The sequence below is a fragment of the Gnatocerus cornutus genome, chromosome 3 (genome assembly GCF_029298725.1).
Source record: "Gnatocerus cornutus isolate USDA-ARS CGAHR chromosome 3, icGnaCorn1.1, whole genome shotgun sequence".
Classification (NCBI taxonomy): domain Eukaryota; kingdom Metazoa; phylum Arthropoda; class Insecta; order Coleoptera; family Tenebrionidae; genus Gnatocerus; species Gnatocerus cornutus.
The window spans coordinates 17,739,897-17,767,734 of record NC_142235.1 but is presented as its reverse complement, the minus strand read 5'-3'; the positions used below and the strand labels follow the sequence as shown (position 1 = coordinate 17,767,734).

At 35.1% G+C, this 27,838-nt stretch overlaps 4 protein-coding genes across 11 annotated transcripts; 3 read left to right on the top strand and 1 right to left on the bottom strand.

Moving 5' to 3' along the window:
- The first annotated feature begins 135 nt into the window (after nt 1-135).
- Nucleotides 136-9,129, top strand: Kif3C (Kinesin family member 3C). Of its 6 annotated transcripts, none has more exons than XM_088032869.1 (9): nt 136-296; nt 756-1,002; nt 3,981-4,646; nt 4,693-5,558; nt 8,056-8,156; nt 8,207-8,292; nt 8,529-8,655; nt 8,715-8,810; nt 8,859-9,129. In XM_088032869.1, the coding sequence occupies exons 2-9, from the start codon at nt 781-783 to the stop codon at nt 8,966-8,968; spliced, it is 2,274 nt and encodes a 757-aa protein (XP_087888995.1). In that variant the 5' UTR covers nt 136-296; nt 756-780; the 3' UTR covers nt 8,969-9,129. The 6 variants fall into 6 exon arrangements, 5 of the variants coding, with proteins under 5 accessions (XP_087888995.1, XP_087888994.1, XP_087888997.1 ...); XM_088032868.1 differs by having other exon boundaries at nt 8,697-8,810; XM_088032871.1 differs by lacking the exon at nt 8,207-8,292 and having other exon boundaries at nt 137-296; nt 8,859-8,943.
- Nucleotides 9,130-11,042: 1,913 nt separating this feature from the next.
- Nucleotides 11,043-12,740, top strand: LOC148177692 (alkaline phosphatase 4-like). Its single transcript, XM_088033391.1, has 5 exons — nt 11,043-11,171; nt 11,226-11,286; nt 11,335-11,466; nt 11,519-11,685; nt 11,805-12,740. Exons 1-5 carry the CDS (start codon nt 11,043-11,045, stop codon nt 12,738-12,740), a joined length of 1,425 nt encoding a protein of 474 aa, XP_087889517.1.
- A 1,226-nt stretch (nt 12,741-13,966) lies between these two features.
- Nucleotides 13,967-18,401, top strand: LOC148177691 (inner nuclear membrane protein Man1-like). Of its 3 annotated transcripts, none has more exons than XM_088032750.1 (9): nt 13,967-14,255; nt 14,305-15,104; nt 15,207-15,373; nt 15,574-15,791; nt 15,842-15,976; nt 17,183-17,507; nt 17,555-17,687; nt 17,745-18,020; nt 18,072-18,401. In XM_088032750.1, exons 2-9 carry the CDS (start codon nt 14,305-14,307, stop codon nt 18,169-18,171), a joined length of 2,154 nt encoding a protein of 717 aa, XP_087888876.1. In that variant the 5' UTR covers nt 13,967-14,255; the 3' UTR covers nt 18,172-18,401. The 3 variants fall into 3 exon arrangements, with proteins under 3 accessions (XP_087888876.1, XP_087888875.1, XP_087888873.1); XM_088032749.1 differs by having other exon boundaries at nt 15,201-15,373; nt 17,189-17,507; XM_088032747.1 differs by having other exon boundaries at nt 15,201-15,373.
- A 4,054-nt stretch (nt 18,402-22,455) lies between these two features.
- On the bottom strand, nt 22,456-27,626 carry LOC148177690 (uncharacterized). The gene is made up of 4 exons (XM_088033390.1): nt 27,537-27,626; nt 26,778-27,239; nt 22,814-26,747; nt 22,456-22,758 (listed from the first exon to the last, which is right to left on the bottom strand). Exons 1-4 carry the CDS (start codon nt 27,585-27,587, stop codon nt 22,649-22,651), a joined length of 4,557 nt encoding a protein of 1,518 aa, XP_087889516.1. The 5' UTR covers nt 27,588-27,626; the 3' UTR covers nt 22,456-22,648.
- Between the last annotated feature and the right edge of the window lie 212 nt (nt 27,627-27,838).

The window sequence follows — 27,838 nt, the reverse complement described above, 5'->3', positions numbered from 1 at the left end:
CTAGGTCATTTTAAAATGCACGTTCCTTTAAGTTTTTCCAGTAAAAATAATAACTATTCATGAGATCCTTCTTAAGAAAATCAGTGACGCGAAATTGAACCCAATTAGACAACTCTCCTTTCTGGAATTCAGGGCAGTCACGCACGCCTTGTCCACCTGTGAATTCCCGAGCGTCGTGGCGCAGGTCGCCGCTTTTGCACGTCCGATGGTCAGTTCCCATCAACCCGTTAGCGATGTTTGTTGTTTGTACCACCAGTGAGTTCGCGAGGGACTTTGAAACTTTTTCGAACTTTTGAGTAAGTACCCTTAAACGGCCCTTGAAATCGTTTTTAACAGTTCTTTGGGGGTTGCGCGTCGCAACCACCCCTAAAAATTAAAATTTCGAGTTAGAAGCGCGACATCATTTTGTTGTGATAGTTTATGTTACCAATGGTGACCACACTTTTCAAGTTCATGTCACTTATAATAAGGCAATCGATAATTCACGAGGGGGCCGATGATGAGGGTGGCAGCGCGTAACCTTGCCCCACTTACACAACGCGTGCAGCTAATGCACATAACACTTTAGTGCAAATAAAAATATTTACATATGAAGACGTGGAAAATTTTCCCAAATTACACCCCGTCATCGCTGATGAATTACACCACCAGTTCCGGGTGAATTTTAGTCTGAATATTTAATTTTTTTCGTAAGATGGACGCTTGCATGTTTGAGACTGTTGACCCTCGTCAAGGCCCGCGCTCAATAGTTGTAGTTTACAGGATGAGATAACGAAAACTATGGCCGAAAACGTGAAAGTGATAGTGAGATGTCGTCCGATGAACAAGAAGGAACGCGATTTAAACTGTACGTGTGTGGTGAAGATGAGGGATTGTATGGTCGAAACGTGGGACCCTGGGGACGGACAGGCGTTTCCGAAACAGTTTACTTTCGACTACACGTATGATCAGGATTCTAGGACTGAGGCGATTTACAATGATATCTGCTATCCGTTAGTCGAGGTATGTTTGTTTTTCTTTGTGCGAAGTAGTGCAATTTCCGCGCTTGTGAGATAATGTACTATTTTATATGAACTTTAAATCAATAAATTGAACCGTAAATTGATGAAATTGAAATAATTTTGCGGGGGAGCAAGCACAAATTATATAGAAATTAAATATTAAGAGGCATAAATGAAAAATTATGAAAGTATTTATTGACTCAAGAAGTCTTTTAGAAACTAAACAACTTTTTTTTTTTTTAAGAGCAAAACACAGTTTTGTTTTTTGTTGCCTTCATTTAAAAAGGTAAATGGCTATAGATTAGTTTAAGATTACGAAACAAAAATGAGACTCTCAACTTCGTCTTTAAAATGCAAATTTTTAAAATACATATGAGTATTGCTCCAAAACTTTGGAATTTAGTAGTTAATAAATAAGCCAAGAGTAAAATTTTTTTTAAATTTTATTGTTGTAGCCCTCACACAACTAAAAATATTTTTTATAGATATTTGTAACTTTGGTTCGTTCTAAAAATAAAAATTTCTAAAATCTGCATCTGTTGCTCCAGAACTTTACAATTTAACACAGTTAATAAATGAGCTCAAAGTAATAATCTCCCCAAATTTCATAACTGTGACCTTAAAGATACAAATTTTTCTTTTGATTTTTGAAACTTGTGGGTTCGTACAAAAAATTTAAATTTCTAAAATCCAAGTCTGTTGCTCCGGAACTTTACAATTTTGTAGAGTTAATAAATGAGTCAAGAGAAACAACTTTCTCAAATTTTATGGCTGTAGTCCGCACCCAACTTGAGGTGCAAAATAAAAGTGGAAAATGGTGGATGCGCCGGGCTAAAATATTTTAAAATAAATTAGATTCGTAAACCTTAAGCCTAATTTTTTTATTTTTCTTTGATTTTTATTTTTTGTTGCTTTAATTTCAAAATCTTAAACGCCAGATGCGAGTTCAAAATTACAAAAAGTTAATTTTGCGACTTGAGTATGTCTTCAATATGTGTATGTAATATTTTCTAAAATTTAACTTTGTCGCTTCAGAACTTTGAAATTGCGTACAGTTAATAAATGAGACTAAAGTAGTAACTTCCTAAAATTTCATCACCGTAGCTTTCACACACCTAAAGATACATTTTTTTTATTTTGAATTTTGAGACTTCTGAGTTTGTAAAAAAAATACAAATTTCTAAAATCTGAGTCTGTTGCTCCAAAACTTTGAAATTTGGTACAGTTAATAAATGAGTCAAAAGTAACAATTTCCTCAAATTTTATGACTAGTTCGCATACAACTACAGTTTTACAAAAGTAAACAATGGTGGATGCGCCGGGTAAAAATATTTTTAAAAAATAAGGTTTGTAAACATAGAGCCTCTAATTGTAATTTTGCTTAAATTTTGATTTTCTGTTGCTCGAATTTAAAAATCTAAAAGGCCAATTGCAAATACAAAATTACAAAAAGTTAATTTTGAGACTTTTAAGTTTGTCTTAAAAATACAAATTTTTAAAATTTGAGCCTGTTGCTTCAAAGCTTTGAAATTGCGTACAAGAAATTAATGAGTCAAGATTAGTAACTTCCTAAAATTTCATTGTTGAAGCCCTCACACAACCAAAGATACAATTTTTTTTATGGAATTTTAAAACTTTTTGGTGCGTTCAAAAAATAAAAATTTCTAAAATCTGCATTTGTTGCTTTACTGTTTTAAAACTTTAAAACTTAACACAGTTAATTAATTAGCCCAGAGTAGTAACCACCTTAAATTTCATGGCTGTGGTTCTTACACAACCAAAGATACAATTTTTTATTTTGTATTTTGAGACTTTTGGATTCGTTCGAAAAAAAATTTCTAAAATTTGAATTTATTGCTTTAGATCTTTAAAATTTGGTCCAGCTTATAAATCAGTAAAGAGTAGAAACCTCCCCAAATTTCATGGCTGTAACCTTTACATAACCAAAGTTACATTTTTTTCTATAAAACTTTAAAACTTTTTGGTTTGTTGTAAAAATAAAATTTTCTAAAATCTGAGTCTGTTGCTTCAGAACTTTGAAATTTGGTAGAACTAATAAATGAGTCAAGAGTAACAACTTCCTCAAATTTTAGAGCTGTAGTCTGGACCCAACCAAAGATACAAAATATATAAAAATGAAAAATGATGGATGCGCCGGTCTAAAATATTATAATACAAATTAAATTCATAAACTTGGAGCTTAAAAATTGTAATTTTTTACGACTTTGTTTTCTAATTTGAGAATCTAAAAGTCAAAGTACGAGTTCAACATTACAAAAAGTTAATTTTGAGACTTTTGAGTTCGTCTCAAAAATACAAATTTCAAAAATCTGCGGGTATCTAACTTTCATATTTTGCTGATTTCTAAAACTGCTTTCCTTTGTAAATTGGTAAGTTTTCTCCAGAAAAAAACGACGTAAAGAAACATAAAAAGCGTTGAAATCTAATCAAATAAAAGAATGTTTCTTGCGTGCTCTCGGAAAAAATTAGTCACAAATTCGCCGTTCCAGATACAATCAAACTTCAGTAAGAAGAAAACCTTTCAACAATTTTTATTAGAAATAAACTCATTTCAATATAGCATTTTTCAATGAAGTTTTTCACTTTTCCGCTTACTCAAAGTTCACATTAAATGAATCGATTAAAGATTCAGAGAATACGATTACATCAGACCTCGTTCGAAGGCTTCCTGCTGTGTCCACCTTAACTTTTATCAATAAAAATGTTATTTAAAATCTATAAAAGCAATTTTCGTCGTACAAAATGACTGAAATTAAAGTTTGATCTTGATAACGGTGAGCAAGTTTCCGAACAAAAATAGCTCAATAATCGATGGTAATTTCACGCTTACTAAAATAAATAAATATGTTTACCGACAATATTAAAAAAGGATAATAATGTGTTTGTCCAGCTTCGAATATTTAATATAAGAATAAGTCACTAAAATCAATATTCTATTAAAATTATGAACTTTTTTAGAGCGTCCTCGAAGGCTACAACGCCACCATCTTCGTCTACGGCCAAACCGGCTGCGGCAAATCCTACACTATGGAAGGCTACAAAACCGGCGAAAACCCCGAAAAAGGGGTCATTTCCCGCGCCTTCGAGCACATCTTCGAAGCCATCGCCGTCACCACCGGTGTTAAGTACCTCGCTCTTATTAGTTACCTCGAAATCTACAACGAACAAATTCGAGATCTTCTGGTGCCAAGTGATAAACTCCACACGTCCATCAACCTCAAGGAGAGCCCCACCGAAGGGGTTACAGTGCCTGGACTATCAACCCACCCCGTGCACAACGCTTCGGAGTGCGAGCATCTTCTGAGTTTGGGCTCCAAGAATCGGATCATTGGAGCGACGCTGATGAACCAGAACAGCTCGCGGTCGCACAGCATCTTCACCATTAGCATCGAGCAGATCACGAATCTTAACAACAACGAGAGTATTAAGAAGGGGAAGTTGAACTTGGTGGATTTAGCGGGCTCGGAGAGGCAGGCGAAGACGGGCGCCACTGGCGATCGCCTGAAGGAAGCCACGAAGATTAACTTGTCGTTGAGTGCCTTAGGGAACGTCATTTCCGCTCTGGTGGACGGAAAAGCCAAACATATCCCTTATAGGGACTCCAAACTGACCAGACTCCTACAGGTTTGTTCTCATTAACAATACGAATTGACTACAATTTTTTTTCCAGGACTCTTTAGGAGGAAACACGCGCACTCTGATGATCGCCTGTGTGAGTCCCTCCAGTCGGGACTACGTCGAAACTTTATCCACCCTCAGGTACGCCAACCGAGCCAAAAACATCCACAACAAACCCCGCGTTAATGAAGACCCCAAAGACACGATGCTCCGCCAATACCAAGAGGAGATCGAACGACTAAAATCTCTCCTTGGTACGCAACAGCTCAAAATTGAAGACGTTTTCTTAGAGGACGACAAGGAAGTGGACCTGGACGCCAAACGCGACGTCCTCATCCAAAACTACCAACAAGAAATGGAGAAGTTGAAGCACCTCCACGAAAACGAAAAGAACGAGAAAGAAAACGTCCTGAAACAAATCCAGTCGATCAAAGAAGAGTACGAAGAAAACATCCAGAAGCTCAACCAAGAGATCCACGTGAAGAAACAGAAGGAGTTGTGCGACAAAGACGAGATTCTTAATCGCATCGAAGCTCTGAAGAAAGCGATGATTGGGGGAGAGAAAGCCAACGACCAGGAGCTCTCCGAGAGGCGAAAACGGAAGAAGATGGCAGCGGAGAGACGAGCGAGTGTCATCGCGCACGTGTTGGCCAAAATCGACATGAATGAAGACCGCGAGATCTTGCACAACCAATACAAGGATATCAGTCAAGAGTTGAATCTGAAGACGGAGGCGCTGAGGAGGTACCGTCATAAAGTCAAAACGTTGGAAAAGGAAATTTCCGACATCCAGAGCGAGTTTGAGACGGAGCGGCAAGACTACCTCGAGACCATAAGGAAACAGGATCAAAATCTCAAATTATTGTCGCAGATCTGCGAGAAAATTTCCGGGACGCTGAAAAAAGAGTGCAATTACAGGTAAGCTTGTTAGTCCAGGGAAATTAGATCAAAAATAATCTTTAAAAAAAAATTATTAAAGTTTAGAAACTTGGCAGAAAATATTGCCAAAGGCATCAGGAATTAAATACAAAAAAGTTCTCTTACCTAACGTGGGAGCTAAAATTGGAGAAAATTTCCCCAAAAATTGTTTTTCTCATTTATCTTCTAAACTATTTACTTTAGAGCAAATATAGAAGTAACAAAAAATGTGGCCAATTAAATTTTCTACAAAAATTGTCTTATCCATTTTTTGCGTACAGCGAATGTTACTCGCCCAAATGCGGCGTGTACATGAGAGTGAGTAGGAGCAGCGTCTTGTATGCCATTCATTCTCTACTCAACAAATTTTAGAAAAAAAATACTTGAAGACTGAAAACCTCGTATTTGAAGTTGAATGACCTCATAATTGTGACTCTATAATTCATTTTGTTGTATCACAGGTCAGGACTCAATTTTTTTTTAAATGCGAGTACACCACGTTTATCTACATTTTATTTTCCCAATTTTATTTATTTTTTTTACGTTATTAAAGAATTAATCAAATAATCTTAAAGTAATTAAATAAATTTTACAAATTCTTGCCAAGATATTGATGAAACTTAATAACAAACTTAAGCTAATATAGTCGCAACATCCGTTTTTCTAAGATCAACTTTGCACCACAAAAATATTGCCTAGAGATCCAAAATTATAAATCGTGCTTTTCAGGAATCCAAAAAATGTCAAACAGTTTCAATAACCTCGAGAAATTGGAATAAATAAGCGAACAAAATGAATTTTGTAATTAGGATGTGCTTTCACGATTTCTTGACATTTTCCATTGAAATTAATAAAATTAAAACAAAGCAAATTAAACTTTTTAATAGCACTTTTTTCAAATTTAACATTAATTTTCTCATTAATTTTCTCTGAACATACTGTAGAAATATTTTTTTCGATCGATCAATTTATAAATTTGTGATTTCTTAATGCAGCATTAATATTTTTTTTTGTATGGCAATAAAATATTGATTAATGACAATTCCAAAAGCCAAAATATACGTGGAAACGAATGAGATTCTTCAAATGATAAAAAACAGAGATTCCATTCTTTGTAATGATGAATTACATTAAAAAATCAAAACAACAGTTTAAGAGTTATGCATTAAATTTCTTTTTAGAATTGAACTACAGTAGAACCTTGATTATCCGGACTAATTGTTGCAGAGGTCATCTGGATAATCGATAATTCGGATAATAAATAGAATATATAAAACAACACAAAAAATAATGCAAAACTTGAATTCTTATAAAAGTTATAAAAATATAAATATGTTATAAAACATATAATAAATACAAATATTATAAATAGATAATTATTATATAAGAGTGTAAGGACGCAAATTATTCACGACAAAAATCAGTTAATCTCGAGATCGTAGATCGAGGGAATAAGATTTTTGGAGTGAATAATTTGCCCTTACACTCGAATGTAATACTAGATTTTATCCAAAGCCTCTGTTAGTTGCAACTAAAACATTAAAAGAATTGACAGAAGTGACAGCAGTGACAAACTTTTAGCATGTAGAAAGCCATGCGTGTCTTGTTGTCATGGAAATGTAGCATAATTTTCCTTATGGCTTCTAGAGAATAATAGAGTACTTTATCTGTCTCAAATGAGTGAATTTTATTGAATACAAGTGGCGGCCAAGTCTTTATTTCTCGCAATACCAAGAAACTCTTTGACACACATTTTTTATTGGCGTGAGACCAGTAATCTTAAGCGACAACAGAAAACCTTTCGCCACGTATTTTTATTTTAAATCGGGGATCCGGATAAGACAGGTCCGGATAACCGAGGTTCTACTGTAGTTGGTTTCTGAAAATTTTCTGCAAAATCAGTTTTTCTGAGATATTTTAGCAAAACTTTTATTTTAAAAAAAACAAATATAAACGAGGTGTAAGTAATCAGAAAAATATTTTTAAAATATACCTTGGTCCTGACCTGATAAAATGAAGTAAATTACATAGTCGGAATCACGAGACAATTCTAGTTTAGAAATAATAATTTTTCACTTTTCCAGTGCTTTTTTTCTAAAATTTGTAGACAGTGAATACAAGACGTGCGAATACTGTCGTGCTCCGATTCACCTCCAAATTCGCGCCGAATTTATGCGAGTTGCATTCGCTGTACGCAAAAAGTGAATAGAACATTTTTGTTAGAAAATTTGATTTCAAACATTTTTTATCACCTTCATTTTTGCTCTAAAATTATTGGTTTGGAAGATAAATAAGAAAAACATTTTCTGGGGGTGTTTACCCCAATTTTAAGAGACGAAGCTCCCACGTTAGGAAAGAGAATTGTTTTGTTTAATTTCTGATAACTTAAGGATTCTTCCTGCAAAGTTTCAAAACTTTAATAATTTGTTAGAATTTAAAACCTAATGTCCCTGAACTATATGGGAATTGACCACTTTCGTTACTAAACTGTTAACAGTGACTTGGGGGGCATCAAAGAACAAGCGGTGTGGTTGGAAGACGCACAGAAGTACAAACTCCCAGAGCTGATTACTCCAAGAACTAAGCTTCCAGTTCCTGGTAAGTTCCTCTCCGGAGTCCCAATATTCCCCCATAACGGATATGTTTAGGTCGCTTACACGATATACAAACGGCTCCGGCCAGATTACAAGAATCTCTCGAAGACGAAACTTTCGATAAAGATTTTTTGGAGAAGGTGATCTAAATTAGTTGTTTTCCTTAGTTCTCATTGGCTTCTTTGCGTTGGTGGGGGCGTTACTTTCTTACCGGAGCCCGTAGTATTTTATTTTTATTAAAGCACGCCCATTTTTGTGCATGCCACACTAGGACAAAATTATCGAGTTTCATCGCACGGCACTGAGGTAAGATTAGGGTAATTTGAAGGAAATACAGGGGAATATGGGTGATGGTAATTCCTCCATTTGTCTTCAGAAACTGGAAAACTGCGAGAAAGACGATATTATAGGGAATTACTTCACTCCCACGACGAAGAGAGCGGCGGAGCTGTTAAACCAGTCGTCCAGATTAGATGCCAATCGAGTTTTCAACACTTGGAGAGGTAATTTTCAAAGAGATTAGAGACGCTAGACTGAATTGCAGGCCGCGTGGCGTTTACAGATTTTGCCAAGAGGAACAAGCCGAAGGCGACGGAAGACAACGGGCCCGGGAGACCCCCTAACTTGAGCGGCAGTTACAACAACTTGTGGTTGAACGGTTGGTGTTAATTTTTACAAAACCACAGAAATAATGGGGCGTTTTCAGGGACTCTGGAAGGAAACTCAAGAAAACCTCTTCGTCTAGACGCGTTGCCAAACATCGATAGACATCGTAGCAGTAGGAATCAAAGACTTAACTCGTTGGATATTTTGTAGTATTTAGTTAGACGATGTTGGCAGATTTTGGAGTTTTATGGTTATGTTGTGATATCAAAGTGTATATTTCTGAATCAAACGACCAATACCCTATTCGTGTGATATGTTTGAGATTTTTAAAATATTTTATTATGTATTTTTATGAATATAAAATACAATACATGGAAAGAAAAATTTCGTTTGTTAATCTAAGGTCACTAGATGAAAATTTGTCTATTGTATAAAAGAGAAACTTTCATCCAGTGACCTTATGTTAATCCGCCAGGCAGCGAAAGTGCCCAACCAAAACAAAAGTGTCCCCAAAAAAGAGATTGGTAAGTATTTTGTTTTTACATGTGGTAGACTGATAAGTAAATCCGTCGTAAACCGCAAATCACAAAAATGTAAACAAACCGCATACGGGGCTACGTAACATAAAAATTATATCATCAAAAATTCTGTCTGTAATTTGACAAACAACGTTGGAGTTAATTGTACCAATAAAATTCTTTTTTATTTTTATTACACAAAAGTAAGAAAATAGACATAAATGTTTCGCAATGTCATAATAATTTTCTTATCAATGGTCCTCAAAAGGCTTACTTGCGGTTTAATTTCGGCTATAAATTTCGATATTTCACATTTTAATGCACTAAATATTATCGTTCAAACAAACAAAAATGTTTCTTCCTATTTTGTTTTTCACGTTTTTCTTATTTTCTTCAGTTAATCCTGCAGTGATTATTGAAAGTGGCAAAAGTAAGTCGTCTTTTATTTTTCTAGGGTCTATAGTGTTTTAAGGGTGGTTATGAAATGTCAAAGAAAATTTGCCGCTCATTACAAATGCGGGATAGTTTTTTTTTTCAACTGACATTTGTACTTAACCTCACTCAAAAACTTAAGTTGGCAGCAGCCCCTAGCGATTTTTATCCGTAGCAGTAGGCAACAAAAGCGTTTGACCTTGACGCAAGTGTGACATGCGTAGATTCTAATATTCTTGCGCAATATTGCCGAAACTTGTTAAATTTTTCCTGAAATCTTCCTTTTGCAATAATTTTTTAATTAATTATTTATTAATACACTCAACTTTGACAATATGTTAACCCTAAAAATTACTACATTCAATTTTCCCCTAATTTTCTCCCTAAAGAATGTCGTTGACGTGACATTTCAAATAATTTTTAAGCCACTCTAGATGCTAGAATCATTTATAAACATCTTGTACATCATTGGTCATTGAATTTTGGCCACTCAACCGTTAAATGAGAGATAACCTTTAGATTCCCCATGAAAAGTCAAGTCTGGAATTTTCAAACCTCAATCATGACTTAAGGGTGCCTCGCATTAGTTTTTCGTGGCGTAACGTAAAAATCATGTTCAAAATTCTATGACCAAAAGTGTACAAGGTGATTATAAATGTTTCTAGCATCAAGGGAGTCTATGAAATGTCAAAGAAATTTGTCGCTCGTTACAAATGCGGGTTTAGACTTTTCCAACTGACATTTTGCAGTTAACCTCAATCATAGAGCATAGTTAGTTTAAAGAAATGCTGTTTTATAAAGTGACGGCCAAAATAAAGTGGTGCAAGTCTAGAGCAGAGTTTTTCAAAAGTTGAGCTGTGTAAAACAGGCTTTCAAAGTAGACATAATGATAATTTTTGTAAACTTTACAATGACATTAATAAAACAATAGAAAAAATGACATTGACGCATGCGTACATTCAATTTTCCCCCAATTGTCTCCCTAAATCATTGGAAGTCTGATTTACACCCAAGAATTTTTAAAAATTTACACAAGAAAACGGACTCATAACAATTAGCTCTAGTTTTAGTTATATTTAGTATGAAAACAAGGCGGCAAATTTGTGCATGACAGGAATTCCAGAGCCACTCTTGATGCTAGAAATATTTATAACCATTATGTACAATTTCGCACCAAATTTACAGATAATTTCGCCGAAATTCAACCAACTCCGGAGGAACAAATAATAAAAGAAGACAAAACCTTCTGGTATAAAGGCGGAATTAATTATTTAAACAAAATTATGAAGTTAGAAGCACAACCCAAAAAACACGTTGCAAAAAACGTTGTCATTATGATTGGAGATGGAATGGGAATACCGACAATTACCGCCACACGGATTTACAAAGGACAAAGAAACGGGAAAAGTGGCGAAGATTACAGTCTCTTTTATGAAGATTTCCCAAGTGTCGGCCTTGTAAAGGTAGAAATGTTGGTACCCTTGTTGACAGTACTACCAACAGATATTATTTTTTAGACTTATAATGTGGACATGCAAGTACCGGACTCGGCAGCCACAGCTACAGCTCTCTTCACAGGTTAGCCCATGAAGACACAAAACTAGTTCTTATTTTTATTCTTTGAAGGGTCAAAAACGAGATATGAAGCAGTAGGAGTCGATGTAACAGCTCGGAAGGACATAGCCGACGCTGAAATTTACGAAAAGAGTAAATTGAAGAATATCATGGATTGGGCCCAAAGTGTTGGTAAAGACACAGGTACTACCAAAACGAGTTTTTGTGTTAAAAACATATTAAAAGGGTTAATTAGGTATTATTACCACGACAAGAATAACGCACGCTACTCCCGCCTCGACGTACGCCCATGTCCATCATCGGGACTGGGAGTGCGACAGTGAAGTTCCAGTGAGCTTCCAGCCGTTTGTTAAAGATATTGCGCGGCAACTTATTGAGGAAGAACCTGGGAAGAATTTTAAGGTAAAGCGAGGTCCACAAAAAATTGAGATCCACTGAAATCCGAGGGCCACCTATATTAATTGAACACAACTCGCCGAAAACCACATTTAACACTAAGTTTAGCTCAATTCTGTCTTCAGGTAATTCTAGGTGGAGGCTACCAGCAGTTGGGCCACATCACCCAAGACCTAAGCGACGGCGAATGCGTTAGAACAGACGGTCTGAATCTAACCCAGATGTGGATGGACAAACACGCGAATTTTAGTGCTGCCTTCGTTACCAATAACCAGCAACTGGAGAGTGTTGGTACCGAAGAGTACCTTCTGGGTCTGTTTCACCCGGACCACCTCCCGTACGATTTGATTCGCAACACCACTCCTGAAGGAACACCCAGTTTGTCCGACATGACTCGCAAGGGTCTTCACATACTGAAGAGGAACCCAAACGGCTTCGTACTACTTATAGAAGGCGGTCGTATTGACCACGGCCACCACGACAACTTCGCAAGAATGGCTCTAGCAGAGTCCGCGGAGTTCGACAAAACTGTCGCGCTAGTCGCTGAAGAAGTCGGTGAAGAAACTTTGATTATCGTGACTGCTGACCATTCGCACACGATGACCATCAATGGGTACAATAAACGAGGGAATGACATTTTGGGCTATGGGATGGAAAATGATGATAGTAGACCTGCGCTGACTTTGACTTATGCTAATGGACAAGGGTTTGGTTACCACTACTTGGGGAATAAGAGTACCGTTTTGGGACCATGGAGGGATGTAAGGAACGATTCGAATCGTTTGAATGATCCTTTGTATCGACATATGGCCACTTTTGAGTTGGAGGACGAAACGCACGGAGGTGAAGACGTTGGGATTTTTGCCACAGGGCCAGGATCTCATTTAATACGAGGAGTTATGGAACAGAATTATGTGGCGCATGTTATTAGTTATGCCAGTTGTATGGGGCCCAGGGGGGCGGACAACCCACACTGTGGAGGAGGGAGTGACAAAGAAGTCTTCGCTGGTGGTTTTGTCCTTTCTTTACTAGTCTTCATAAATTATTTTTGTATTAATTAGACAGTTCTGTTTTAATTATACAGTTGAATGAATAAAAAACGCCATAGAGAGGTTGCACATTTGACTTCAGCGCCAACTAGCGGCGGTTAAATCGTAAGTAGAATGAAACAAAGCATTTTCCGCTATATTCTCTAAAGTGCGGCTCATTGCTATCAGCCCACTCTCCTGTGTAAATTTTCAAAAATTCTTGGGTGTAAATCAGGCTTTCAATTCTATAAGGAGAAAATTAAGGGAAAGTTGAATGTAGCGATTTTTGAGGTTAACACATTGTCAAAGTTGAGTGCATTAATCAATATTTAATTAACAATTTGCTGTAAAAGAAAAATTTCAATAGAGATTTAGCAAGTTCTGCCAATCTTGCGCAAGACGATTAGCTTCTACGCATGCCACAGTTGGATCAAGGTCGAACGCTACTGCTGCCAACTATTATTAATAAAAATCGCTAGGGGCTGCTGCCAACTTAACTTTTTAATGAGTGGACTGATAGTAATGAGCTCTGGTATATATTATTGCGTTACTTTGAGGGCTTAAAATTACATTTCCATCAGGTCAGGATTCAGAGCTAATCTGAGTTTCAAAGATTTTAATCATTTATAAACATCTTGTGCATTTTTTGTCATTGAATTTTAAACACTGTCAACCGTCAAGTGTGAAATGGCTTTTAAAGTCCGTTTTTTTTAAAAAACCACAACACCGCAATCTTCCCCTGCATTACAACCGGCAACGTTGCCTAGGGAGATTTTTGGTGAGAAAATAGTTGTCAAGTTTTTGACATTTCTGAAAATTACACAGTGTTTCCGTTAAAAACGTTTCTTTTACAGCCTGTTGGATTGCAAATCAAAGGATTTAATAGTGAAAAGTCTCGACACAGCCTGAAAGGCCGTTTTGTGTAATCAAATTGTCAATTAGGCAGCTAACCTATTTGATTTTAACACCAAAAAGTCACCATCGACGACGTTGCCGGTTGTAAAGTGGTGGGAGATTGCGGTGTTGGTGGTTTTTTAATAAAAAAACTGACTTTAGATTTCCCAAGAAATGTCAACTTTGAAATTTTGAAACCTCAATCATGACTTAAAGTGTGATTCACATTAGTTTTTCTTGACATAACGTAAAAATCATGTTCAAAATTCTGACCAAAAGGGTACATAGAACCTCCCCCTTTTGTTTTTATTTCGCCCGCGTGGTTCTTGTGTGGCCGTTAGCGGCACTCTAGCCACTTCCATTTCAAACCGGCTTTTGCAGCGCCCTCTTTAGCGGAAAAAATTGTAACGTCATGTCTATTTATGGAAGTCGGACGCTTGTTGGTTTGGGCCTTATTTAAGTGAAAGAAACGTGAAAATTTGTGTTTAAAGTGTTGTAAATCGATCTCTAAACGTTCCCGTGCGTGTGGGTGCCGCCATCGCAACTCCTCCACGTGTTTTAACCCCAAAACGAAGACACTTTCAAGGTCGCGTTGAGCGCGGTTCTTTTAGCATCGAATCTCTGAATGTAAAATCGCCCCAAAAAACCGCAAGAGTAAGTAAGATTGTTGTTTTTCCCTCAAGCTATGATTTCCTTCGTGCAGATGGACGTGGAAGTCGAGAATCTCTCCGATGCTCAATTGAGGTCAAAACTGCTGGAATTCGGCTTCCCGGTGATGCCCATCACCGGCACCACGCGGAAGATCATGATGAAGAAGTTGAAGATGCTGTTAGAGAACAAGGGGAAGGTGAACAAAGACAACCGGCGCTCCCTCGGGCGCTACTCCAGCGACGAAGAGAGCGACTCGGACGCTAAAAACAAGAAAGACAAGTACAGAAGAGCGACCATGGCAGCGCCGTTGATGCCCGCGAAGAAGAAGTCCACGAAAATCGAAAGCCCTCCAGAGCCGCCGGTCAAACGAGAAACGAAGACTTTGACCACCACCAGCAGGACCACGAGGCTCATTCAAGCCGCTAAAGACGAGTTTGACACAGGATCGGAGTCCGACGAAGTCGCTGATAAGTTCGAGAGCGAGACGAGCACTTCAAGAAGGGAGTCGCCGGGGCTGAATGAGAGTTTCAAGCGGACGCCGCCGTCGCCCGGGCGGCTGCCTTCCAGCTTCGTTTCGGCGTCCATGGCGGCGGATGCGGCGTCGGATCGACTTAGTCAGATCAGGGCGAGACACTCGCAGTTTAATTCGGGATTCGATAAGTCGTATTATAATTCCTCAGCGGATGATTTGTTGAAGGATAAGGAGAACACGCCGTTTTTGAGTAATTTTACCAGGAGGCTTTCGCAGCTGTCGGAGAGCCCCAAGTCCAATCTCTATGACTATAAGAGCGACATTATTAAGGAGAACGACGTCAATGGGGGGACCAGCACCTCCAGGACCTACCTGAATAGGTAACTATTTGCACATTTTTTGCTCACAACAGGAGATATTGTAAAAAATCGTACTAATATGGTATTGTTAATATTTTTCTGATATTATTTCTTTAGTTACAGGGCTACAAGGGGGCGCCCGAGCTCCTACGACTACAAACTGGCCAACCAGAGCATTTTTAAGAACAACTTCGTCCCCTTCATGGTGCTGGTGGTGGCCTTCTTGTTCTTCATCGTCGTGGCCGTCGTGTATTTGGGCATTCGTTCCGACTCATCCTTGGAAGTCTCTGGTAAGGAAGATGTTAATGAGTATCTAAGTAACAAAGTGTCTTAAATTTTTTATTCAAAAAAAGTTTTTAATAGTTTGTATGAGCTTTTTTAATTAAGAATAAAGTTTTATTACTTCACTTTTTTTTGTTTTAATGCTTTCCTGTTCCTCGTTGCGGAAGTGAATGTTTGGAAGAAATCAATTAAATTTTTCTGTTTCCAGCGACTGTTCCTATTTGTGTTAAATCAGACGTCAATTCGAGAAGATTTGTGAATTGTGTTTTGGAAGGTGAAGGGAAAGCCGCTCTTCATCTGTTGGAAGTTTTGAAACCTGAATTACACAGGCGAGCGCTTAAAAATAAATGCGAAGATTCCAAGTCGAAACCTTACATGACTGAGCAAGATGTGGTGAAATTCATCAAATCTAATTACGCCATTACAGTAAGACGGGTTTTAATAGTCGACTTTTAATTGTAATTTGATTTTTTTAGAACGAAACTAGAATTCTTCTCGATTTGAGCAACTTGGAGGTGTTGGCACATGTCAATCCCACGTGGGGCATCGCTGTACTGCAGCTCGAGGAAGATGGAAGCAGTTTCACGGAAAACACGATCGTGACTGATATGGTAAACATATCTATGATATAGCTTTGCTGAACATAAGAAAATTCCGACAATTTTTTTTTTTGCATTTTCGTGTTTTGGATCTATTGAGTTTTTAAATTAATTTTTTTTTGAATTATTTACATTTTAGAACTTGAATTATTGTTTTTGAATTTTACATTTTTAAAATTTTTGTTTTTGTGTTTTTTTAATTCTGAATTTTTTTTCTTTTAATTTTTGAAAGTTTATTCTAAATTTGTAAATTTTTTAATTAAGTTTAATTTTTTGAATTTTGGATTTTTAAATTTATTGGTTTTAGAATTTTTCCATTTGTAAATTTTTGTTTTTACGTTTTAGAACTTTAAAATTGTTTTTGAATTTTTTAAATTTTAAAATTTTTTGTTTTAGTTTTTTTAAAATTTGAATGTTTCAATTATTGATTCTTGAATTTTTAATTTTTGGAATTTGCTTTGCTCGCTAAACACAAAAAAATTCCTTCAATAGAAAGTTTCGTTCGCTGGGTTTTCTTCAATAAGAAGTTTAGCTCGCTTCGCTCGCTAAACATAAAAAGAATTCCTACTATAAAAAGTTTGGCTCGCTTCGCTCGTTAAACACAAAATTTCCTACATTAATAACTTTCGCTCGCTGGATTTTCTACAATAGGGAGTTCAACTCGTTTTCCCGGCGAAACAAAAAATTTTCTACTATAATTTTCATTTTGAATTTAAATTTTTTCTAGTTTTGGATTTGTAAATTTTTGAAATTTCGTGTGTTTGAATTCTTGGTTTTTTAATTTTATTGATTATTGAATTTTGAAATTTTTGTATTTAGGTTTTCTATGATTTTGAATTTTAAATTTTATTTTTTTTCTAGTTTTGGTTTTTTCATTTAAGAACTTTTGTGTTAATTTTTGAAATTTTGGTTTTTAATTTGTTGATTTTTGAATTTTAAAATTTTTGTTTTTTGAAATTTTAAATCAGTAAATTCTTTAATTTTTTTTATTTGAATTTTTAAATTTTTGTTTATAGCTTTGTTGATTTTTGAATTTTAGTTTTTTAAATTAATTGATTTGTGTATTTTGGTTGAATTTTTAATTTATTGATATTTGAATTTTTTAATTTTGGAATTCGTTTCGTTCACTAAACATAAAAGAAATTCCTACAAAATGAAGTTTAGCTCGCTTCGCTCGCTAAAAATCGTTTGTTAATGAACCCAACTGTTTATTCCCAGGAGCAGGTGGTGGAAGGCAAGCCCACAAAAGTAACCGCGTTGATCGCCCGCCACCCTTACGTCCCCTGGAAGTGCTACTTCTACAACACCGTCTGGGCGTTCCTCAGCGTCTTCACCTCAGTCCTCGCCGCTGTGATCATCCTCTGCGGAATAAACTACCTCTTCAAATGTTACAAACAAGTCCGCCAGAAGCAACAAGAAGAAGAACTGATCCTCGTCGAAAACATCATCGATATTCTTCAAACGAACGCCACGGAAAACGACGACAATTATATGGTAATCAACCACCTGAGAGACATGATTTTACCAATCAACGAACGCAAGAGTGAGTCTTTCTGTTTCTTGGGGACGTAATTTAGTTCGGGTTTGCAGATAAACAGAAGCTGTGGGCGCGGGCCGTTAAATACATCCACGAAAACGAGTCAAGAGTTCGAATTGAAGAGAAAGTTGTCCAAGGGGAGATTTCGGAGGTTTGGAGGTGGCTGGGGGGCCCGAATTTGGGCACGTAAGTCAACTAATTCTTAGCTATTTTTGTTATTTTTTTTTATTGTACTGATTATAGGTCGAAGAATAAGAGTTGGCAAGGGCAAGCCTTCGAGACCCAAGTCGGCTCGGTGAACAGCCTCCCGTGTTCCCCCACGCCGTGCTTGAAAATCCGAGGAATGGTGGAGGAAGGAGATCGCAACACTTTACTAATTAAAAAGGCTGTTTTGAGCAAATGCGCTCAACAGTGCAAGATTTTACATTGTGCAGTCGATTTGAGTTCGAAATGTGTATATTTGAAGTGTGCAGATCTGAGCGATGCTGCCGTAGCGTACAGGAATTTGCACGGTTGGTGGTAAGTTGGTTTTACCTCCCGTGGGAGTGGTGGTGTTAATTTTTTTTTTAGGTACGCGGGGAATTTAGTTACTGTTAAATATTTAAGGTTGGAACGATACATGCAGAGATTTCCCGATTCGCCACTTAGTGGACCGCCTTTTCTACAATAAGTTTGACAAAAATGTTGTTTCCATTATTTATTAACAAATTGAAAATGTTTTTTACTGTACGACTGAAAAGTGTGCTAATTGTTTTATTAATTAGTAAAAGAACTAACAAGTTGTTAGGAGTAATGTTGATTATTGCAAGACAGTGTAATTTTATTCTATTATATACATGTGTTAGTAAATTTTAATAACTGTATTTTTTAATACGTATTAATAAATTGTATTTGTATAAATTTTACTCTTTTTGAATCGGTTCTTACCCCATTTAGAGTTTTTATTTCGGTGTTTTAATAGCTGCATTAAATCATTGAGACTTCTTGAAGCACTGTTTTGTGAGTTGGTAAGTACACTTGTCAATTGCTTGGCTATAAATAAACGTGATTTGTTGGCAGTTGACAGTTTTCATTATCTTAATCGTTCTATCTTTATTTTTCCTGTAGGGAATTTACCGATTTACAAAGTAGTAATTTTAGAAAACAGCAGGATTATTAAATTTAAATTTTTATTTTTTAAAACTTTCGAATTTTTAAATTGATTACATTTTTGTATTTTGGTTTTCTATAAATTTGTTTTTTTTTTAATTTTTGGTTTTTACATTTTAGGACTTTTGAAATTTCGTGTTTTTAAATTTTTCTGAATTTTAGAATTTTAAAATTTTTGTGTTTTAGTTTTTTAAATTTGGATCATTGAATTTTTGTGTTTTTAATCTAAATTTAGACTTTACATTTGTAAACTTTCGAAGTTTTGGTTTTTAAATTTGATGATTTTAAAATTTTTGTATTTGGGTTTTTTGAATTTTGAATTTCTTTTTTGGGTTTTTAAATTTTGGAATTTAAAATTATTTGTATATGGGTTTTTGGATTTTTGTGTTTTTGTACATATTTGAGAATTTTTGTATTTGGCTTTTTGAATTTTGGATTTTTGGGTTTATGAATTTTCAAATTTTTGAATTTTAATTTTTGTTTGGCTTTTTGAATTTTTGTGTTTTTAAATTATGATTTTTTGCATTTTGGATATTTGCGTTTTTGAATTTGGGATTTTGGATTTTGCATTTTTGAATTTGTGAATTTTTGTTTTTTAAATTTATTGATTTCAAAATTTTAGAATTTTTTAATTTGTTTTATTTTATTACATATTAATTTTAATTTTTTACAATTTTGGATTTTTGCATTTAATATTTTTGTATTTTCGATTTTGTGTTCAAAATGAAATCAAAAATTTCTTTCTCAAATAAAATTTATTTTTTCGTACAAACAATTTCTTCTTTCAAATCAGATTTACCTTCTTCTTCTGCTTTTGGAAGGATTTCCTCCATGGATGTTGTTATCTTCTCTCTAGACAAACATATTCATCCTTTCTGGTAAGTTGGTTTTCTAAAAAAAAAAGGATGTGAGTACTGGGGAAGCAAGCGAAATTTGGGGTGATTTGGGGAAGAATTTAAGCCAGAAAATGTGGGAAATTACCAGAGGGATTAAACGAAAATGTCCAAAAGTAAAAGTCTTGGTGGCTTAAAATGTAAAATGGCAAAATGACAATCGTTGTGAAGTTGGGGAAAGTTTTAATAGAAATGGGCAAGAAACTGGGTAAAACAGGGAAATAAAAGAAGAGACTTAGAATTTGGGGCGATTTTAAAAGAAGAATTATAACAATAAACTGTGGGAAATAGAAAAATTATTTTCGATGACCAGAGGACTGAAAATTGAGAAAAGAAAATGACTGGAATTGGAGACAGTTATAATGGAAAAAATAAAAACCAAAAATTGTAAAATGGCAAATAAAGAATGTCATAGAATGGGGAAATAAAGAAGCAAATAGGAAAATTGGCAAAATGAAGAATGGAGATTTAAATGGTAAAATACAAGATAAAAATCAAAACGGGCAAAATGGCAAATGAAGAATGCCATGGAAAATGAAGAGAAGAATGAAAATTCTTTAGAAATGGAACAAAATGGTAAAATGGCATAATAAAGAACGTCGGAGAATGGGAAAAATTAAGTGTAAATGGGACAGAAATCCAATTAGCAGATATAAATCTACTGGTAAAGAAAGTGTGGTAAAAGAAACGATGAAAATGAAAATGGGCAAAATGGCAAAAAAAAACCATGGAAAATTTAGATAAGAAAGAAAATTTAATAGAAATGAGACAAAAATGGTAAAATGACAGGACAAAGAACGTTAGCGAATAGAAGAAATTAAGTGGTTTTGGATTCAGCGTGACATTATCCGTAAAATGAGCCTAAATAAGTTAATAAATAAACGAAACATTGGCCAAAAACTGTTTTGAAGAGGTCATTTTAGGGTGATTTTCAATCATTGTTTTCGAGGTGAAAACGACGTTTAATAACTTTATGTTTACATCAATCGAAATAGAAGCTCGAGGTCTTACTACTGACCAAATTTGACATTGATCGGACAAATAGTTTACGAGTTATGGTAAAAAAACAAAAAACGAAAAAAAATTATCGTTTGAGTTGAATTTTTTTTCGCGAAACATTGACTATAGAATTTTGGGCTTTTGAGAGCTTTTTCTAATGTAAAATGAGCCGAGGAAAATGGTGGCCCAAACTGTTTTTTAATATCTGTAATAGTTTCCGAGATATTTAGCTTTAAAAATTAGGAAAAATGAAAATCAACTATCCGAAATTTTGATGGAAATTTATATAGATTTGGAATGTGCGGAAAATTCGGCGTAAAATAAGCAGAAACAACAAATTTGCTCCAAAAATAAGCGAGATCTTAAATCTAAGAACTATTTTATAGCTAAAAAACGCGAGAAAAACTGTTTTTTTCGATTTGTCGTAGTTTCCGAGATATTGAACACAAATTGTTTCGAACTTTCCAAAATTTGGTTCTCTGGCGCCAAAAATTCAAACCGCCATAAATCAGTTAATAGTTGACGTATGTTAAAAATTCTTCCGGTTTTGGAATCATCGTGACATTCTGCGTAAAATGAGCCCAAATAAATTGACTTTGCTTCAAAAATGAACGAGAAATTAACCAAAAACTGTTTTGAAGAGGTCCTTTTGGCGTGACAAATAAACGATGCGAAAACGACGTTTAGTAGTTTTGAGTTACACATTGAAAGAAGAGCAGCTCGAAATTTAACAATTACACGTCAGCAAATGTTAAAGTCCCGAAAAACCAACGCGAAATGTCCCAAAATGCACTTATCTAGGACCTACCTGTCAATTCAAATCCAAAACGGCACTATTTCGCTTCACATTCACAAACACGTCCATCTTTCTCAACTCGCACCACTAAACTGATTGAAACAAAGGAACAAAAGACCAAACGTAGTTGGGGTGATTAGCGTAATTAGACAAAAAATTGTCGTTCACGTTCATTGGTCGGCGGCATCCAGCAATCAGCGTGGAGAAACTAGCACCCTAGAAGTAGGTTTTCTCATTCGTTACCTTCATTAAGGCACTTTCTGTGACCTCACTCATACTATTGGTCACTTTAAAAAAAAAAAATTAAAAATTGCTCTTTTGTAGAAATGGCGTTTGCCACGCATTGTTTTGTTTATTTTGTGTTTTCTTTTCGCGCTTTTGTACCAAAAAATATTTTAACATCGCATTCCGCTCTTAATAAAATTTTCTGGCGTTTGACTTTTCATTTATTACACAGCTCAACAAAAAAAAAATTTTTTTGTTGCCCTGAATATCTCTGCGGATTTCTATGTTTTCAAGACCATAGTTTTTGAATGTATTCTTAAAAGTACTGAATTGGCTCTGATTTTTATGATTTTGGCGTATTTTATATTTTTAATAATTTAGACTTTGAGTCGGTTCTTCAGAACACGAATTATAATTATAGTGTTTATCATGTTAAAATTTGCTTTTGTGACCAACAAAAGTTGGAATGCTTCAAGATTTTCAGTAAATAAGGGCATAAAAATTAAAAAAGACGCGGTTATAAAATGCGTTTCATTAAAGTTTAAGATAAGTTTTATAATTTTTTTTCTTTTTCAACTTCCATGTACATTAATTATCCATTCAAACGAAACAATTTGTAATAATTTCCAAAAAAAAATATACTTGAGAATATATTTGCTATTTCTTTCTCAATTTTACAGATTTTTAGTAAAATATAAAAATCAAGATTGAAAAAAAATCAGAGCCAATTTTCCAAAACCATTCATAGTTTCGTGAATTGTTGGCAAAGAAGTATTTGAAACCACTCTTACATCAAGGGCAACAAAATCACTGTTGACCAGTGTTATTTATAGAATTGCGTTGTCTTCAAATACGGGGTGTTACAGGGTGAATGAATAAAATCATTGGCGTACAATAATATAATTTTTCATTTCGTTCCTATCAAATCCGGGGATTTAGGAAAACGTCTCCAAATGGAAATTTTATTTATGTAATTAAGAATAATTTTTTTAAAAACAATAATTTGCACCTAAAAACGTTGACCCGGCGCATCCACCAATACCATAGTTGATGACAGTTTATTTTCCTTTGGGGTGATAAAGCGTTTAATGTAAACCACTTGCTGAGGGTGTTTTATTGACAGTTACAGAAACTTGCGTTTGAACTGTCACGTTTGGTCGTAAAACAGGAAACGAATTTACGATGATGCCAGTACCTAATTTGGACACACATTAGCCAACAAAAATGTACTTTTTATGTATTATACATACCAAGATTTGGCACATGGTACTGATTATTGGGAATCGTTAGTTCTGGTGTTTCCATCAGATGCTTTGGTGTAATTCCTTTAGCTTCTGCATTTGGATCAGCGTCATATTTCAGTAATAATTCAACAACGCTTTGTCTTCGATAGAAAGCAGCTACATGTAAAGGCGTTCCTCCTGTTTTGTTCTTGATGTTTGGATTTGCTCCATGTTTCAACAGCAATTCCACTATTTTCTCATCGCCAAAAGCTGCAGCAAAGTGCAGTGCAGCACAACCATGAGAAGCTCTCGCATCAACTTGAATTTTGCTCGTTAGAATAATCTTTGTTATTTCAAAGTTGCGTATCAATACAGCTCGCATTAAAGTGGTGTACCCGTTTTCATCACACTTATTAACATTGGCTTTGAATTGTATTAGTAATTTTACGATTTCAGGGTGTTGGTGATGTATTGCCAAAGATAAGGCATTGTATCCATGGTGAGGGTTGATATTAGGATCTGCTCCTTTATCCAAAAAGAAACGAACCATATCAATACGACCTGAAACCACGGATTGCATCAAAACGGTGGTGTTTTCAAAGATTCTATTTAGATCAAGATTGCGACTAAATAGGAATTCTATAATTTTTCTCTGGTTCTCAAAGACTGCATTAAATAACGTTTTGAGCATGTAGTCTAAAAGAAATAAAAGATTTTGAGCCCTTCCTTTTGTAATTAAAAGTTTCAGTATATCTAAACGATCTCTCATTTGGGCCAAATCCAGGGGTGTCTGGTTTTGAAAATTTTGACATATAAGGGCTCCTTTATCTAAAACTTCTTCAATCAGACTTATTTCTCCAAGAAAAGTGAGACTATGCAGAACGGTATTTTTTTGACTATCCGCTATATTCACGTCCGAATCTTTTTGTAACAAGTATTGTGCTGAGCGCAACTGTTTGTTTTTTACAGCTACATGGAATGGCGTTTCTCTATTTTGGTTTACACCATTGATTTTCGCCCCATTTGTTAACAAAATATCAAGAGCATCAATGTTTCCCAGTGCTGCTGCCATATGTAACGGATTTTGTTTGGATTCCAGTATAATATTCGTTCCAAAGAAAATATTTTGAATCAGATGTCGTTCATTATTGGTATCATTTATATGTTTGATAAATTTAGGATTTTTCAACAGTTTCTTTAAGAAGTGGATTCTTCCATGTAAAACAGCTAAGTGCATCAAATTGTTACCACTTTGTCCATCCATTACGTAGTTAACATTTTCAAAAGCATCAAAGAGTTTTTGATAGTCAAACTTAATACAGTAGTAAGAAACAGATCGATCGTCTCTAAAGTTTTTTAAATCTTTCAACAAAAACTCTGTTTGTGTCAGAAGGAAATTGATTACAAACAAAGAAAGAGATCTATCGGCATACTCGATTGAGCTCCATCCAAACAGTTTGTCTTTCTTATGAGGATCGCACTTCTTTCTGATCAAGAACTCAACAAACTTTTCGGAATTATCTTCTTTGACGGAAACAGCTCTGTCGGTGTTTTTCAAGACAAAAACTCCGTTTAAATCTTCTGGTTCCAGGAGAGGATGAGCTTCGCCCCAAGAACACGCCAAGTGTAATGGAGTTCTTTCACCTTTGTCCGTTGTATTTACAAGGTCCTGATGTTGAAACAAACTTTGAAAATCTTTGTGCAAAACTGCAATATGCGCCGGACGACCACGAGCCAGAATAAAATCAAACATGATCCGAATATTCCTAAATTTTGCTTCAAAGAAGAAAGAACCAAAAGGAGCGAGTCGTGTTGGATTTTTTACCATCCATTCTGCAACCAAGAACTCTCCATACACGTCATGAACAAAAGTGGCAGTTTTAGACGCGGAATCAATCTTTGTTATCAAACCAAAATCGTTGTTAACTTGTTCAATGTCTTCCAGCAGGTCTTCGGTGTTGATATTCAAATTATCAAACACGTCACTGGGGAGGAAGCTCTTCAGAGCCAGAATTTCGTACTGTTGCAACCGATATTTGGTGCAGGCATCAATGGCTCGGTTGATAAAACTGTCGTTGGAATCGAGTTTTCCTTTGTCTTTAAAAGAAAAATTGAATTTTTCTTCGATGAAAAGTTTAATAATGTCGGGGAGAATAACGTTGCTTTCTACTAACTTTTTGAAATTAATTGGGTTTTTCAAAAAGAGCTCTGTCAAAATGTAAAGACGGAGAGGAATTCCCAAGAAACCCGAGTCATGTGTCATTGCAATAATGTCGGTTATTTTCTTCATAACATTTTTCAATTCTTCTGAATTTTCTTCCAAGTTGAGCTGCTTTTTAATATAATTTTTTTGGTGGTTGCCATCCATTTCTTTAATAATCAGAGCAAATGTTTGAAATTTGTTTTCCAAGAGATTTTGCAAAGAAACTCTTGTCGTCACCCAGTTAATAAACCCCATTTTTTTCATACCTTGAACTGTTCTTATCGTTTGAGGCAAACACACGTTGGGTAGTTCATCCAGGCCATCCCACAGGAAGACAACTTTTTTTAGATCCACGTAAGTTTGTCTGATTTTAATAGTTAAATCGTTGTACTCCAAACTTTTTTGTTGAAAGTCCAGGAAATATTTTAACGTGTCCTCGTCAGAATGAGGTTGTTGGAAAAACAACGCATGTTCCCGTAAGTTGATGCTAACTACCCAAAATTTTTCCGAAATACTCTTCTTCAGAAATTTCAACATTGTGGATTTACCGGCTCCTGGCTTGGCCGAAATAATGTTAATGTTTTTCTTATCGTCAAAAATTTCTGTTTCTTGAACATCTCTTCGTTGAAAATGAACTTGAAGGTCGGATATGGTCCCATTGCTTTCTACCCACTCCAAGTGGTCTCCTTTAAAGACAAAATGGTGACATTTTTTGTAACTTTTCTGACAAATTTTTTTAAATTCTTCGCTTGTACAAAAATCTTCAGCGACGATGATGGTTTTGTTGAACAAGAAATTAAATGGATTTGAATTATTCTGCAGGAATTCTTTAACTGTGAGTGTATTTTTGACGTTTAACTCGTCCAGCCTCTTGTCGCAACTGATTACTATCAAACTCTGAATGTTGAAGTCGGCGATCAAATTTAATCTAACAGACACTTTAGATACAATCTGATCAATATAAGGAGATGGTAATTCTTCTTGTTCTTCACCAATTTGTAGAATGTCAGTTTTTACCAACTCTTCCACCGTTAGTGCTGATCTGGCGTCTTCATTAATTACATTTAGCGATGCTTTTTGTCGTCCTTGAATCGATAAAAATTTTTGATCAACTATTTTATCGTACAAATCGCGACATTTTATGAAGATATCGTTTAAATTTTCCAGAACATGGAACTTTTTCAGTTCGCTTCTATCAACTCCGTCGGTTACAAACAAAAATTTCATTTTATGTTGATCATGTTGAAATAACTTTACAGCTTTTTGGATAAGTTGGATGTTGGTTTTATTAACTCGAAGAACTAATGGTGCCTTCATGTCCAACCACGCTTGAACAGCTTTGTTCTTTTCTTCTTCAGAATTCAAAGAAACGTCTTCTCTAATAGTTGCGTCTTGTTTCTCAACCAAAGAACTGAAGCTTGAAAAAGGTAAGTTTGAGGAAATTGCCACAACATCAGCTGCTAGACAAAACTCCAAAAGTAGTTCCAAATTAAGATTTGGGACGGGTATTGAACTTGTGTTCAAATGTGGTCTAAGCAGAATTTTTGCAATTTCTGTATTTACCATATTCTTGTCTAAACAGAACTTATTACCATCTAGTTTGCTCCAATCAGTTATGTATTTCAGAAATGCGGTAAAAGAACTTTCCTCAGAAATGAATGTGGAAGTAAATAAACTATATAAAGAAGTTTTAAGAGTTTTAACGTTCTTTTGACTAGAATATAGGTAAAAGTGTTCCAAAAAATCTTCGTACTTTGCATTTTTTTCCGTCACTTCAAACTTCTAAACAAAACCGATCTTAGAAGTGTTCAGAAGTGCTTCAGGTTTTAGATCTTTTCGTACTTTAATTTTAAGCGTTGTACCTTCCAGTTCAAATTCATCGTGTTCTTGCAGATCAGCGTCCGCATTTGTGTAAAGAACACATTTGATTCCGTCTCTTAACGACTTTTGAAGGTTGTAATAAGATGAATAGTACTGTTGAATGCTAAAATCACCGCCTTTGTTCCCCAACAGTTGTGGAGTAATTTTCTTGTGATCTTTATGTTTCACTTGAACTACGAATTTATGTTTTGAATTGTCGCACATGTAGTCAAATACAAGATCGTCTAGTTTGTCATATGCGTTGTCATTGGATGAAAGATAAAAATTTGTAATTTGATCATTTTTGGATAATCCAAGTGCCAGTAGTGCAACCAAGAGATCTTCGTATTCTAATCCAGAGTTAGTGGTGCCTTTTCGTTTTTTAAACTTCTGGAAACAATTTGATGGATTTTTGTCAGATAATCGAAGATAAGGACTTAATACAGAAGTAATATTAAACGATAAGAAAAGTGAAAGTAAGGGGGATTCCCACCGAACAAAGAAATATGTATACATATAACAAATTTGCGACACTAAATTAAAATTATTGATCCCTTAGACTAACTAATCTTTGATTGCATTTTAGGAGTTTAACGTTTGAAAACGTAAAGTAGAAACTTTGTATTCAACAAAAATGCACTTTTCTTTTAATAAAAAGGTACAGAATATCAAAAGTAAAGAACTCACCTTTCTTTGCTTCCCATTAAGGCTCTCATGGTCACCCATAATTTTGACCATGAACACTCAAACGTTTTCAGGAAATGATGGAGATGCAACTATATATTTTTTATCTATTACAAACAAAGATAAAGTTTATCAATAAAGACACTTTTTTTGCGATATCTTTATAATCTATTGTTTTGCTACTGATATTTTTTTTACTGTGTGTATTTTTATTGTTAGGATCTTAAAAAATTGAAGCTTTTGATAATATGTGAAAAAACACATGAGAACTAAAACGAGCAATTGTTGGAATGAATATTATCGTT

Excerpts from the sequence above, each read along its gene's own strand:
- LOC148177692 (XM_088033391.1), top strand. The coding sequence starts at position 11,043 with ATGATTGGAGATGGAATGGGAATACCGACAATTACCGCCACACGGATT. Across the intron at positions 11,172-11,225 it reads CAAGTGTCGGCCTTGTAAAG|ACTTATAATGTGGACATGCA; the intron begins GTAGAAATGTTG and ends ATTATTTTTTAG. Across the intron at positions 11,467-11,518 it reads AAGTGTTGGTAAAGACACAG|GTATTATTACCACGACAAGA; the intron begins GTACTACCAAAA and ends AGGGTTAATTAG.
- LOC148177691 (XM_088032747.1), top strand. The coding sequence starts at position 14,305 with ATGGACGTGGAAGTCGAGAATCTCTCCGATGCTCAATTGAGGTCAAAA. Across the intron at positions 15,105-15,200 it reads TCCAGGACCTACCTGAATAG|TTACAGGGCTACAAGGGGGC; the intron begins GTAACTATTTGC and ends TTATTTCTTTAG. Across the intron at positions 17,508-17,554 it reads ACCAATCAACGAACGCAAGA|ATAAACAGAAGCTGTGGGCG; the intron begins GTGAGTCTTTCT and ends TCGGGTTTGCAG.
- Kif3C (XM_088032868.1), top strand. The coding sequence starts at position 781 with ATGGCCGAAAACGTGAAAGTGATAGTGAGATGTCGTCCGATGAACAAG. Across the intron at positions 8,293-8,528 it reads ATAAAGATTTTTTGGAGAAG|AAACTGGAAAACTGCGAGAA; the intron begins GTGATCTAAATT and ends ATTTGTCTTCAG. Across the intron at positions 8,656-8,696 it reads AGTTTTCAACACTTGGAGAG|GCCGCGTGGCGTTTACAGAT; the intron begins GTAATTTTCAAA and ends ACTGAATTGCAG.
- LOC148177690 (XM_088033390.1), bottom strand. The coding sequence starts at position 27,587 with ATGGTCAAAATTATGGGTGACCATGAGAGCCTTAATGGGAAGCAAAGA. Across the intron at positions 27,240-27,536 it reads TTAATGGGAAGCAAAGAAAG|AAGTTTAAAAAACGAAAAGG; the intron begins GTGAGTTCTTTA and ends AATTGTTTCCAG. Across the intron at positions 26,748-26,777 it reads ACACTTCTAAGATCGGTTTT|GCAAAGTACGAAGATTTTTT; the intron begins GTTTAGAAGTTT and ends ACGGAAAAAAAT.